Genomic DNA, 15,131 nt, shown 5'->3' with positions numbered 1-15,131 from the left:
GGATGGGTATATCAGCATGAAATGTTCCTTTTTGAAATTTCTCTCCCATCTCCATTTCCTTTGTTCATTGTCCCTACTTAAACTAAGAAGAAAGGAATTCGCTCGTGAAAGAACTCACTCACACCCACCCACCTTCAACCTCACACACCTTAGTCCAGTAGGAAACAAAGTCTGCCCTGGCTATATTCTTTTCCACCACTTTAACTTACTACAGCACACATATATTACAGTAAGTAAACTTTTAGAAAAGGTTGTATTATTCTAAAACACACTACTTTTTGTTTTAATCCCCGAACTTTTGGTGAGAAAAGCACTAACTGAAACCCATAATTGTATTTGTTAGCAGTGACTTAAGCAGTGGCACTCACGTCTCCACTGCTACTTCGTCTCGTCAGCACATTTGCAGCACAACTTTGTCTGGACCTGGCTACTCCTTCTTTCCCCCACCCGTCCACGTTCTCCGGCCCGCTCTCCACCCCCCTGCCCGCCTTTCCTCTTCTCCTCCCCTTTCTTCTAGCCCCTCCCTCCCTGTTGAGTCAGTGGCTTGAAACTTTTAAAAGCTCTGTGCTCCAAGTAAGAAAAAAGCTTTTACGAGGTATCAGCACTTTTCTTTCATTAGGGGGAAGGAGTGAGGAAAGTACCAAACAGCAGCAGACTTTTAAACTTTAAATAGACAGGTCTGAGTGCCTGGGCTTGCTTTTTCATCTTACTTCATCCTCTGAGGAGTTCAATCACTTGGCTTGCCTACTTCACTTCTTTTAAGAGAAAGAGTAAGTTTTTAAAAGAACTTTACCTAACCGTGTCTTTTTCTAGCAAACTTTTCTAAAGTTTTTAAATGTGTTAAATGTAGCTTTCATATGACACAATAAAGGGAATGATGAACTTGAAAGTGTAGCTTTAAAGTTAAAATTAAACTTACGGTATTTACTCTTTGACTGCTGAAAAGTTTTTCTTTTAATAATGCAACAGGTAAATAAGATTCAGATCTTTCTGATGAGGATAGAGAACTAATTTACTGGATATTTCGTTTTCCATTTTAGACTATAATTTTGCTTTTGGGGGTGATCAGTAACAGTCTAGGTGCTTTGTAACTTTTGGCGGGGGGAGGGCGAGGTTAGGGGCCTAGGTTGGGGGTTTGACTGACAACAATACAAAAATCAAAGTGCAAATTTGCTTAGCGTGCTTGCTATAGAATTCTACGCGTTGTGCTTTTTCATATGGAAATCTTGATTGATGTTCTATAGCCTTGCAAAGCAAACTTCTTAACAAAGTGCTTTGTTAAGATCTTGCGGTTACTTGACTTCCACGTGGTTCCTTCCTAGAATTTTACCCAGTAAACAAAAGGTATAAAAATCAGAGTTGTGATATTGAGGTTCTTAAAGCCACAGTAAAGGGTTACTTTATGTTAGCAGCACTATGGAAAAATCTTGAGACTCGCAAGAGAGCCACCATTGACTCGACCACGCTGGCAATTCAGGAGGTGAAATCCCTTGAATGGGTGATGGTTACTTACAAAGCATGAACAGAGGGCGAACAGAAGTTTAGGAAAGAGTGTATGCCTGGGTGCTTTTCCAAAAGGTCTCCTAAGGCAGGGGCTCCTAGAAAGAATAGGAATCGAAATTTCTTAAAACAGCCCCTTAGAGGGAGCTCCCCCCACCCCACGCCACCCCACCTTCCGCTTGTCCGATCCTGTAACAAACTTCAGACCTCTGGGGCAACTTTTTTGAGTCGCTGAGTGCTGCCAGCAGGCAAAGATAATGCGGACTTGTTATTTAAAAGGGTTCAATTTCTCATGCTTTTATGGGTAACACACATTCTGTTAGCTAGAAATACAACCTTGTGTTTTCGTGTCCGGTAGGGGTTTTGTCTGATCTAACTCCATAGACTGTTTAGTTTAAATTTTTGGTGTGACCTTGCAGTTTGAAGTATTTGCACCAGAGAAGGTTGAAAAGCAAAGAAAAATAAAAGCTTTGCGGAAGGAGGACGGGGGCCTGGGGCCCGGCGGGCGTAGGGTGCCTCCTGCCATCTTAGCATCCGCCCGGCTCGCCCGGGGCTCCTGAGCTGTCTGAGCCCTGGCGATTTGCAAAGGTTTGCTCAGAGGAGTCCTTCCGATCCTCTCTAGTCTAACCCGGCGCAGGTCCGAGTTCCGCCACTGGGAAGGAAGAGGGAGGGGGAGAGCGGCAGAGTGCTGGGGACTGGGGGTGGGCGGGGGCGGGGGGGGGGGGGGGCTATGGACTGTGTGCCAAATAGTAAAAAGAGGAGCGAATGATTAATTGAATTAACTGTATCAATCTAATTTCCCCTCCAACACCACCCCCACCCCCCGCAGTCTTTTTTTTTTCTTTTGAACTTGCTGAATCCCTACTGTATAAACCGTAAGGAAACCTGAGTGCCTTGGGAATTACCTACCGTACCTAAATGGCACTTCAAACTCGTCTGTAAGTTCTCGAAACTTCTCAAGAATGGGGGTGGAGTGGGGAGAGCGGAGGAAGCCCCATCATGAGATGAGTAAAGTGCTAATGACGTGTCGGGAGGCAAATCAGTTCCAGAATTCGGGAACTCAAATCTTTCCCGGTTCCTAGCAGCGGCTCGCCCACCCTATCCTTTTGGCTAGTCATCCAAATATTTACAGAGCATCTCTGATAAAGCTTATCAAAAGTTCTCCTTAACCAACCTCATCCTCAGCCTAGGGCGTGCCTATTTTTCTCTCTAGGAGTACAAAGTGGGTTGGGAAGAGGAGAGTTATAAACTGTTGGAAAAACAGACGTGGCTTTACTTGGAGGTGGGTTTAATTTCTTTTGCTTCCCAAACCAAGTTGGTAATGAAAAGATGCTTAATTTCCCCCTCTGAAAACTGGACCCATATGAAGCTAGTCTAAAATGCCTTGGGCACTTTGAAGAATAGATTATGAAAAAAAAAAAATTAAAGGCCTGACTTGTCCAGAAATTGCTGAGAATAAAAACCTCTAGTAATGCAGAGATCTCATTAAATTAACTCCGTCTCAAAGAATGAAAAAAATCCAGGGAAAAAAACACTTCATGGAAAACAGTAGTTAATTCCTCTATGTAGGCTAGGTTGCCTGAAATTTCCTCTGTCCTGGCAACGTGTATATGTGGTGCTTTTTAGTTTCCGAAGTCAGTACAGTTTTCACCTGTCCTTTGCCTGCAAAATGCAGTGGTAATGCGTTGATCCTACTGCGGTGGCTTTGATCCTACTATGTTCCATATTTTTCTACTACCTTTTATGGTTTATCACTGCTGCCCCATCCCCTCCATTCCTGGCCCTTTACAGTGTAATTCTTACATTGCTCACCCTTCCTGGAAACAGTGTCAAAGCAAGCATCTGAAAGGGTGTGTTTTTAGATATTGAGAGTTGTTGTGTTACTTAGATGTGTTCAGTTCCTACCTAGAGGAGAATGAGAACCTCACAATAAAGTGCATTCCTTCATTTCTCTGGTGATGTCCAGAGATGCAGCTAGTATGAGCCTCAGCGCCTCTATATATACGATACCCGAGGGAAGGGAATGATAGGAAAGTCACCAGTGATTAATACCTCCTACTCCACCTTTCCGGTTCTGACTTCCCTTCAAGATTCTCAGTTGTTGAGATTGTGGAAGCGTATTTACACACGTCAGTTCAGTTCTGGAGAGACAAGTTATTATCTAGTGTTTACCATTAATGTCAGTATTCACTATAGATAAGTCAGGTTTCAAAAAAATCCCTGGAGTTCTCAGTGGGAGTTCTCCCACCTCTCACCCCCTTCAGATAAGCACCTAAATTCTCTACTTCTGTCTCCACATTGCCTGTCTAGGTTCACCATTTGCCTATGTATGTACGTACTGTCTTTAGCCAAAGGTAAAACACAGACCATGCTGAGCCATTTATATAGAAGTTTTATATATATAATTTTTTCCATAAGAGTTTCTTAATTTTCAGTAACCTTCGCATCCAAGTTTTCCTAGCTGTCTAAATACTTTCTTTAACATATGTCTTTTGAGATGTCCCTGGTGGTCCAGTGGTGAAAATGCGTCTCTTCCACTGCAGGGGGTGCAAGTTCAACCCCTGGTGGGGGAACTAAGATCCCTCATGCCATGTGGCACCGTCAGAAAAAGAAAGTGTTTTATGGAATGTTTAAAATTCACAGTAATAGAAAAAATACAGTGTTGGGTTTTTTTTTTTTTTAGCAATTTCTGTAAGGCAGATGCATTTTCTCGTGTATGACTTTTTCCATGATTTAGAGAAGATGTCTCTAAATAGAAACACAAAGACAGGCAGACCTTTTTCATGGTCTTTTCTCTCCAATAATTGATAAAGGGTAAATTTGTTTCAGTCTCTTTGAGGTTGCTATTGTACTCTTTTCAGGAGCCTTTGGTTACCATTAGGAAAATGTTAATCACTTCTTAGTTATTATTTTGCTAAAGGAAAGAATACCAAAGTTAGAAAATAAAAGGGCTATGCTCCTGCTAAGTCGCTTCAGTCGTGTCTGACTCTGTGCGACCCCATAGACAGCAGCCCACCAGGCTCCGCCATCCCTGGGATTCTCCAGGCGAGAACACTGGAGTGGGTTGCCATTTCCTTCTATATCTAAAAATCATCTAAAGAGGAATGAAACTTTATTGAGCTTTAACTAAGAGCTTCATGTTCATGAGTTACTCATTCAGTGTTCATTAAGGAAAGAAGATTTAATACACTTGTGAGGGCTTTACCTCCATCCGATGGCAATCTAAGAACACAGCTTTTAGCCTGCAGCTTCTGACTTAGGCTCTTTCTTGTATCACCATGAGAGACCATGAGAAACTTCTGCTAGGGGGGAGTTGAGTGATAGCTGTTGGACTAGGGAGAAGATTATCTATTTTGTAGGTGTCATCTCTTTGGATGGAGTTCCTCACTCCTCAGCTCCCAGCTCATGTCATTGTTCTGTGGAGGCTGATGTAGATTGACTGTGTGATGAGAAAAGGTGAGAGCCAAGGTAAAAAGGCACGTGTGTTCCCCACCCCACTCACAAAAATTCAATGCTTCACATCAGGTACACATCAGAAGAAATGTAGCGGTATTTCATTCTTTACAAAAGAATCTAAGGCTAATCATGGAGCCATGGGCAGAATTTTAAATAGAATAGATGTTTACACGAAATAGGTTTGATACACCAGGGCTTCCCTGGTGGCTCAGACAGTAAAAAATCTGCCTGCAATGCAGGAGAGCCACGTCTGATCCCTGGGTTGGAAAGATTCCCCTGGCAAAGGGAGTGGCTAGCAGCTCCAGTATTCTTTCCCGGAGAATTCCATGGACAAGATGAGCCTGGAGGACTACAGTCTATGGGGTTGCAAAGAGTTGGATGTGACTGAGCAACTAGCACACCACAGTTAGGCTGACTACCCACATATAAGGAAGCAAAGATTGTTTATTATCTGATGAATATATATTTTTCATAGTACCTGATTCAAGTCACTGAACTGCCTAATACACCCTCAACCTATGTAGAGATGTTACATTAACTGGGATTGATACCAGCTGTTACTCTTCTCCTAAGCGGCCCAATCTTACCCCAAGATTTATCATTCTTGAAATAAACATAAGTTTTAACAGGTTATTTCTTGCTCTGCAAGATACTGTGGGATCTCTCTCAGCAACAGTTGAATTGTGTAGTCTAGTCAGAATTCAAATCCTGCAGAATTGGACAAAAACACAAGTTTTTTTGTTGTTTCTTTGAAATCTTAACCTGTAAAACAGCATAATACTGAAGCTGCATAAATATCTATGATACCAGATATATTTTGCAAGAATTCCAAATCACTATGACCTTGTCTAATAAATTCAAGACCTTGTTTAACAAATTCTTTGTTAAAGAGCCTGTTTTCTTAATCATACTACTTGCTCAGGAATCATTTAAAATATGTTGCTACAACAGACAGTTCTCTGCTACAGCAATTATGACTTGAAAATTGAATAGTTTTTATCGTATGAGATGCTGACAATACTTTTTTAACTGTGTAAGTCCCGTTTTAATTAATTTGAAACTTCAGAAGTTTGGGATAGGTAACTATAATTAAGAGAGTCCCAAGGAGGTAATAAACAAATAAACAAAACTGGTGAAACCTGGTGCCTTTTTTGTTACAGGCCCCTTTTAATTCACTCAATAGATACTCGGTATCTCTCAACTCTTTTAAGCACTGGAGATACAGCAGTGGACACAAGAAACTCCCATATAGAATTCACATTCTAGTTGAGAAAAGCAGATATAAGTCCTTGTCATGGAGGCAGACAAAGAATAAACAGGTAAATATATATAATATGTCAAGTAGAGCTAAGGACCATTGAAAAACAAAAAAAGAGCAGAGGGAGTAGCCAGTGACAGGCCTGCAGTAGTGGCTGAAGAGGTGAGACCAGAGCGAGCCGTGGGGATGGGGCAGAGTTGATCAAGGCATATCAGCTTGTTAGTTTTTTTCAGATTGTTTGAGGGGAGTAGATTGGCAAGCAGGGTAACAGGCTCTCGATGTGTAACCTGAAGAGAGGGGACGTATAACCTGGTGATGGCTAAGATCAGGCTAAAAGCTCGGGTGGTGGTGAAACTCCTAGTCTGTTTTAAGGGGAAGACAAAGCCTATAGCGTTTGCTGACAGATTGAACATGGATTATGTTAATTGAATGTGGGTGTGAACACTACCCAAAGCACATCTAGCTGTTGTAACTATAGAGGAATGGTCACAACTGAGCCCACGCAAAGTCATTCACCACAGGGAAGAGGGGGGGTCTTACAAAAATTAAAGAAAAACATTAGAATTTACTGTTCAGTTTTGAAGTTTATAATTTGGGGGAGGGGGCCCACACTGCATGCCAGATCCTGGTTCCCCAGCCAGGGATGGAACCCTGGCCCCTGCTGCAGTGGAAGCACCAGGGAAGTCCCAAGAGGCTTATAATTTTCGGCTTAGGATATTAGAAACACACATGGCACTTCCTCCTCCCTGACCACCGCCCCCCACCCCACCACCACCCAAATCCATTTAATGATTTTATCAGGAAGCAATCCTATTTACCTTTATTTTATTTCACTCATTCAACTGATTATAGTATCTCTTCTTAGGAAAAATCTTTAAAATTGAAAGTAAAATATATTCTATTTCTCCTAATCATTATTGGGACGTTAATGACATAGTGTCTTGATTATAGCTTTGGCACAGTGATATGTTACTATATCTCTGAAAAAGGGGACACTCAAAAGTAACTTAACATTGAAGGTTTATTTTCCATTTTGAATGAAGTATTTGAGTCTTTGTGTTCATGGGGAGCAGCCAATAGAGATAGAAGGTCAAGGGCTGTACAGTAGTAAGCTCTGTTCCCAGGTACCCAGAGTTCTGCTCCTCACACTGAACCCTCCCCACACTGCAGAGAGTCCGGAAGGTGCTTGGGCAGGTCACCCTTAGGGTGACTGAGGTTTTGGCTTCTAGTCTAGAGGGCCATGAAGAGCCATGAAGAATGTAATCCAACATGGTATGTAGAGGACATGGTCCAACTGCTGTCAAGCATTTGCTTCTAATGAGAACTTTGTACAGCTCCTTAACCTAGACCTTAATCTATATATATATAGTTCCACCTTGGGAACATAGCAGTGAAGAAGTGAGTATACAGGATATATGCTCAACTGCCATGATTTTCTAAAGTATCAAATAAAGAGTATACTTATCTCATACTGTTGAATGTGAGTGAGGTATATAGTCTGTAAACCAATGCTAGGGGATTCGTAAACATAATCATGACTGCTCCTTATAAAAAGGCATTAATTTTTCAACTATGACTTGGAAAAATTAAACCAATAATGGGGATGAGGGGACAAACAGTTAGTAGAATTTCTAATTCACAGCAAAGTGAATGACTACCAAAAAGATTTCGTTACCTCTCTTTGAAAACCACAAGCATTATAAGCTATCACATTAACCACTATCTGACAGTCTCTATGATAGTGCTAATAACAGGTATCTACATGTTACAGGATACAAGTTGTCCAACTGGATAATTCATAGCAATGGATGAATGAGTATAACTCAATTAATTAATGCAAATGACAACTGTATGGCTCCTTAAAGGAAAGACAACTTTGCTACTACCTGGAGAGCTGCCCAGTAACCAGTTCACACACTGGTGGCAGTATAGGTTATTTTTGTGGAATCTCAGAACTATATGGTAGTCAGGTTTTATTTTCCATAGAGTGTAAAGAAACTTGGTAATTATTTGTCACAAGCATCAGTATCTTTTGTTTGAAATAATAATGAAACTGACTAAAATGACTTCTCATTGTGCCTGAAACACTTTTTTTTTTCTTGAGCTCAATCGTGTGAATGTGATGAGATTGTGCAGTTTATCATTTTATACTTGATTGTTTTTGGTGTTCATCTTCCCTACCCTGCCACAACTGGAGTATTGAGCAAAAGCAGATGACATTGGCAAAATAGTGAAATTCTCTACAAACAGAATCAGGGCCAATTTACACATCATCACATCGAAACTGTCTATTGATAGAGCTCCAAAAATTCTGCTCTATTTGTTTGACCCTCACGGACTGTATTTCTTCATTCCCAGTGCAGTGTCTTCTGCTAAATTGTAGGTTTTTTCTTTTACATTCTCTCGCATCAAACTGTCTGTCAAAGCTAAATTACTCCCTCTCACTTCAAGCCTTTCCCTGGCTATTTAACTCTTTGTCAGTCCTACTCGCCTTTTTTCTTGCTTGACTGCTCATTCCATACATCAGTTTCACTGTCACTTCACCATCTAAAATGGCCCTTCCTAGTGGGGTAGCTCCTTTTCTTTATGACCACTGACAGAAGGGTGTTATTTCCTATAACCTGCCCACTCATCTCCACTCATTACACCCCCTCAGCTCCCCAGTCCGTCTCTGGCACCAGTCTCTGGATTGTCATCAAAAAATACACACTGACTGCTAATTTAGATAGCTGATAACAGTTTCACTTTATGGATCAGCCATCTCCTCTTTGTTCCATCCAGGAAACCCCAGGCCAGGTTTCCAATTCATTTTTTCTGACCTCTATAGCCAGGAGGTACAAGTAGTAGACACAAGTGTAATATTGCTTAGTGGGGAAGAAGATTCCCCTGGATTTCATTTACTTCACATAAGGAGAACAGGCTCATAGTTTAATTCCAGCTGAAAAACTTCTTTATATTAAGACCACAAACTTATTTCTAGGAAACCTATTTAATCATACTTTTAGTTATACTCTTTTAAATCCAGTGAGTTCCTGGGAAGTCTTTGCTTTGCTTGTTTTTAATTATTAAATAATTTTTTACTGTTTCATCCTGTTCTGAACCCTCCAATAACTCTGCTGAAAATTAGACTGTATGCTCTGTGACTGCCTCATGCAATATTATTCATTTCTTCCCAGATTTCAGCCTCTGCTAAGATTTTATATATCAAAGCGTGAGAACATTTCTAACTTTGACTCAGCTTAACTTCAATTTTAAGACCAGTGTTGTGCATTGGAAAGCCTTGGTCTTGGGATTGAAAGTCTTTTTTCTGGCCTTACTGATAGGTGAATATTTCCAAAACTTCCCTGGTGGCCCAGACGGTAAAGAACCTGCCTGCAGTATAGGAGACCTGGGTCCAATCCCTGTGTTGAGAAGATCCCATGGGGAAGAGAATGACTATTCACTCCAGTATTCTTACCTGGAGAATTCCATGGACAGAGAAGCCTGGCCGGCTACAGTCCATGGGGTCACAAAGAGTCAGATATGGCTGAGTCACTAACACTTTTAAGGACCTCAGTTTTCATCAGTTGAATGGCCTACTGCCAATTAAAAGTATAAATTGAACTAATAACTTTGGGGATTCCTGTCATCTCTATACACTTGAGGCTATTTCTCATCCCCAGTAATGGGGACGTCCTAGGCTTAAGATATCAAGGTAGTGATAGGAAATTAAGAAGAGTGTGTGGGCTGAGGGTCCAAAATCCAGTAAAGGAACTTGAAAGTATACAGCAATCCAAAGATGAAAAACAACCATTTTTACTACAGATAACAAATTACTTTTTATTTTGCAGGCTATAATTAGTATTGAGGCCAACTGAACTATTACTTGAAATGTGATATGCATTTAGTATTTGTTTTTGAAAGTAGGTTCCTACATCTAGGGACACAGTGTGTCACGATGGTACCTTTGAGTGCAGCATATTTGCCTCTGGGTGGAAGACAGAAGACGTCCAAACCACATAAGTTAGTGCCTAAGGAAAAAAACAGAAGTATAAATGACCACAGTATAGAGTATGCACAAAGACACTTGAAATACCAAGGAGAAACATTTCAGTTTACAATTAGGAATAATGTGCTATATATAATAGGACTGAGGTTTGAAAACAGATTATGTCTATGTGCATGGGTATGGGAGTTTTTACCTCAATTCTTAGATACCCATAGGTTTTGAATACCACACATCAGCATTTTGCTTAGGTAAGCATGCAGATACAGGCCTATCAGGCAAGAATGAGCCTCATTTTTCAGACAATAAAATAAGCAGAGACATTTAGCACTGACAACTTCTTAAGCAACAAGGTGAGACAGTGGCTGAGCAAGTAATACCTTTTCACAAGGTTAAGATCTCACTTTACGTGGTACCTAGGCTCTGCTGTTTTTAAAACCTAGCATATACCAAGAAAATCTGAGACCTCTTTTCAGGAGAAAAATGGAATCATTTGCACTTGTGGGCTGTTTTGTTTGTTTGTTTGTTTTGGAAAGGATGCTAGAATGAAAGGAAATATTCTATAATATTTTGATTGTTGGCTGAAAGAAACTGCATATTAAACTAATAATTTGGATCTGTGATTATTTAGTTGCCTTTTGGTTTCTTTTCAGGCAGTACCCAGGCAACATGGGTGACTGGAGCGCCTTAGGCAAACTCCTTGACAAGGTTCAAGCCTATTCCACCGCTGGAGGGAAGGTGTGGCTGTCAGTCCTTTTCATTTTCCGAATCCTGCTACTGGGGACAGCCGTTGAGTCAGCCTGGGGTGATGAGCAGTCTGCCTTTCGTTGTAACACTCAACAACCTGGTTGTGAAAACGTCTGCTATGACAAATCCTTCCCAATCTCTCATGTGCGCTTCTGGGTCCTGCAGATCATATTTGTGTCTGTCCCCACACTCTTATACCTTGCTCATGTGTTCTACGTGATGCGAAAGGAAGAGAAACTGAACAAGAAAGAGGAGGAACTCAAAGTTGCCCAAACTGATGGTGCCAATGTGGACATGCACTTGAAGCAGATTGAAATTAAGAAGTTCAAGTATGGCATTGAAGAGCACGGCAAGGTGAAGATGCGAGGGGGCTTGCTGAGAACCTACATCATCAGTATCCTCTTCAAGTCTGTCTTCGAGGTGGCCTTCTTGCTGATCCAGTGGTACATCTATGGATTCAGCTTGAGTGCCGTTTACACTTGCAAAAGAGATCCCTGCCCGCATCAGGTGGACTGTTTCCTTTCTCGGCCCACGGAGAAGACCATCTTCATCATCTTCATGCTTGTCGTGTCGTTGGTGTCTCTTGCCTTGAACATCATCGAACTCTTCTATGTCTTCTTCAAGGGTGTTAAGGATCGCGTGAAGGGAAAGAGCGATCCTTACCACACTACCACTGGCCCACTGAGCCCCTCCAAAGACTGTGGATCTCCAAAATATGCTTATTTCAATGGCTGCTCCTCCCCAACCGCTCCTCTCTCGCCCATGTCTCCTCCCGGGTACAAGCTGGTCACCGGAGACAGAAACAACTCTTCCTGCCGCAATTACAACAAACAAGCAAGTGAGCAAAACTGGGCCAATTACAGCGCAGAACAAAATCGAATGGGGCAGGCAGGCAGCACCATCTCTAACTCCCACGCACAGCCTTTTGATTTCCCAGATGACCACCAGAATTCTAAAAAACTTGATGCTGGCCACGAACTACAGCCTCTAGCCATTGTGGACCAGCGGCCTTCCAGCAGAGCCAGCAGTCGCGCCAGCAGCCGACCCCGGCCTGATGACCTCGAGATCTAGGTCCAGTCGAGATCCCACTCAGTTGTGGAGAAGAAACAGGTGCTATAAAAAATGCACCTTAGGTGTTCATTTTGTTCCATTGGAGGTGGTACTCAACAGCCTTGTCATGAGGCTTAGGAAACACAAAGACATTAGAATACCTGGTTCATTGGGGGTATTAGGGATAGGCGGGTGGAGAGGGAGGGGATGAGGGAGGTACATGTTGGTATTTAATGTAGTTGATTCAAAAAGCTTAAGTTCTAAGTAAAGGTTGCATTAGGTGGTCCATAGGTAAGAGCTTTTTCTTTCCCACACACCCCTAAGACTAGTTCTGTGTATGTGAAAGAGTCAGTGATATTTTTGGTTAAATATTTTTTTTTTTCTACCAAGAAACTGAAATAAGTTTGACTAGGAGAAAATACTTTCTGAACATTTTACTTACCTTTATCAAGAAAAAGACAGAGGATTGTCTTTATGTCCCTGCTAAAAACATTCCATTGTTAAAATTTGCACTTTGAAGGTAAGCTTTGTAGGCCTGACCCTCCAGGTGTCAATGAACTTGAGCTACTAGATTTTTTATTCGTGGTATCAGTTAAGAGTTCAGACAAGGCCCACAAAAGAAGACTTTCCATGCATTTGCAAATCTCAGCTGGTTCTGTACATTCTTGTTTTACATTCACTTGCATATAGTATTACCATCACTTTGCATCATTCCTCAACTACTATTCATATTCGTTTAATGATTTCTGTAAACATTTTAAAAGCAGTTGGGATATCACTTAAACATTTTTTGAGTTAGAGTCAGGGAAGCAAGCCATGCTCAATATTTAACAGTCACTTGTCTGTGAATGTGTGTGGAAGAGTGTGTTTTATTTGTCATGTATTGGTACAAGTAGATGCAGTATAAACTCACAAACACAGATTTGAAAATAATGCACACGTGGTGTTCAAATTTGAACCTTTCTCATGGATTTTGTGGTGTGGGCCAATATGGTGTTTACATTATATAATTCCTGCTGTGCAAATAAAGCACATTTTTTTTTCCCTAAAATGTTTTTTCTCCATGTATCCTATTAAGGATACTGTTTTTTGTTTTTTTTTTTTTAATTTAGATTCTTTTTTTTCTCTTTTTTCTTTTTTTTTTTTTTTAGAATATAGCAGTAATGTTATTGCTGAAATGAATGATTTTCTCTTTCTGAAATATAATCATTGATGCTTGAATGATAGAATTTTAGTACTGTAAACAGGCTTTAGTAATTAATGTGAGAGACTTAGAAGAAATGCTTAGAGTGGACTATTAAGTGTGCCTAAATGAATTTTGCAGTAACTGGTATTCTTGGTTTTGTCCTACTTAATACACATTAATTCAGAACTTGTATTCTATTTTGAGTTTGACAGTCTTTTGGAGTAACCAGCAACTTTGATGTTTGCACTAAGATTTTATTTGGAATGCAAGAGAGGTTGAAAGAGGTTTCAGTAGTGCACATGTAACTAATTTATTTGAAATCTATCCTAAAGAAATCTACCAGTTTCTTCAAATGCTTTTTAAAAATTCATCACAGATGATTAGTGAAAATACAAAATATTGTACTTTTCTTGTTGCATGTCAGCTACATGAAGAGTTACAATGAGAAATGCTAATTTGTTTGACATTCCATGTTAAACTACTGTCATGTTCAGCTTCATTGCATGTAATGTAGACCTAGTCCATCGATCATGTGTTCTGGAGAGTGTTCTTTATTCAATAAAGTTTTAATTTAGTATAAAGATAGCCTTTATAGCCCGTGTGATTTTTAAAACTTCTATTGCATCTATTCACAATTATCAAAGACAGTTCCATGGATTATGAGGAGTTGGACAAAGGAGATTCACAAGATTCCAGAATCTTCTTGTGTAAGTCACCAGGAAAGCCCCTTTAAAAGAATAGTTTTTATTGTTAATTAGATTCAGTGCAACATTGATTAACATTTTTGAGTATTTATTCAACAGAGAAGATAATGGATAAGAATGATGAATTTTGAATATAAAATTAATGAAAGTGAAAGTCGTGTCTGACTCTTTGTGACCCATGGGCTAAATAGTCCATGGAATTCTCTAGGCCAGAATACTGGAGTGGGTAGCCTTTCCCTTCTCCATGGGGATTTTCCCAACCCAGGGATTGAACCCAGGTCTCCCTCATTGCAGGCAGATTCTTTACCAGCTGAGCCACAAGGGAAAGCCCAAGAATATTGGAGTGGGTAGCCTATTCCGTCTCCAGTGGATCTTCCCAACCCAGGAATTGAACCAGGGTCTCCTGCATTGCAGGCAAATTCTTTACTGGGCTATCAGGGAAGATGTGTTTAAAGTAAGATAATAGTAATTTAGTAGGTCTATATATGACAGAAGTAAGACTAGAAAGAGGGTGCTGAAAATTTAAAACTATAGGGTCTTCCAGGTAAAAAAGAATTAGGGTGGAGTTGGTTTGAGTATGGTTATGCTCTGTGACAAAAGAATGAAACAGATTCTATTATCCGAAAACATTGTGAAAACACGGAAAAATTGATTTTAAAAATTCTTAACACCCAAGGAAAATTAAACCATTCAGAGGGACAAGATCAATTCTGGGCGACTGAAAGTATTGCTGTGATTTAAAATATAAAATGTGTTAGCACTTTTAAGTCACATTTCAAGAAAGTTATTTTTATTTTCTGGCCACACCACACAGCATGTGTGATCTTAGTTCCCCGACAGTAATCGAACCTGTGTCCCCTGCCGTGGAAGTACAGAGTCTTAACCACTGGACCATCAAGGAAGTCCCCAAAGCTTCTTAACTTACTGAAATTGTTTATGTGAATACTCACTGCAAAGCAAACTAGTAGATTTCTGAGCATAAAAATATTACTAGTTTAGAAATAACCTGGTTAAATTTGGTGGCTAGATGTGCCTAAAGTCAAAGGATTATCTAATCAGTCTCAGAGTCAATATAATTGGTAGGATCAACATTTCTTCAAGTGTTATCATTCAGCTGGCTGAGACTCTGAACGGAAAGGCAAATTTTCTCTGTGTGTGTGTGTGTCTGCATTTACTGTGGAAAATAGAGAAATGGTGTATTTGAATGTGTGTGTGTATTCAAATACAAACAGGGCTTACAGGGTG

At 40.4% G+C, this 15,131-nt stretch overlaps 1 protein-coding gene across 1 annotated transcript; it reads left to right on the top strand.

Moving 5' to 3' along the window:
• Positions 1-406: 406 nt before the first annotated feature.
• On the top strand, positions 407-13,767 carry GJA1 (gap junction protein alpha 1). Its single transcript, XM_069599055.1, has 2 exons — positions 407-770; positions 10,853-13,767. The coding sequence occupies exon 2, from the start codon at positions 10,869-10,871 to the stop codon at positions 12,015-12,017; it is 1,149 nt and encodes a 382-aa protein (XP_069455156.1). The 5' UTR covers positions 407-770; positions 10,853-10,868; the 3' UTR covers positions 12,018-13,767.
• The last annotated feature ends 1,364 nt before the right edge of the window (positions 13,768-15,131 follow it).

Source organism: Ovis canadensis, chromosome 8, assembly GCF_042477335.2.
Source record: "Ovis canadensis isolate MfBH-ARS-UI-01 breed Bighorn chromosome 8, ARS-UI_OviCan_v2, whole genome shotgun sequence".
NCBI lineage: Eukaryota > Metazoa > Chordata > Mammalia > Artiodactyla > Bovidae > Ovis > Ovis canadensis.
The sequence above is the reverse complement of the archived record's forward strand: the minus strand, read 5'-3'. Positions and strand labels throughout refer to the sequence as shown.

Bases quoted from the DNA above. Each gene is read 5' to 3' on its own strand.
- GJA1 (XM_069599055.1), top strand. From the start codon at position 10,869: ATGGGTGACTGGAGCGCCTTAGGCAAACTCCTTGACAAGGTTCAAGCC.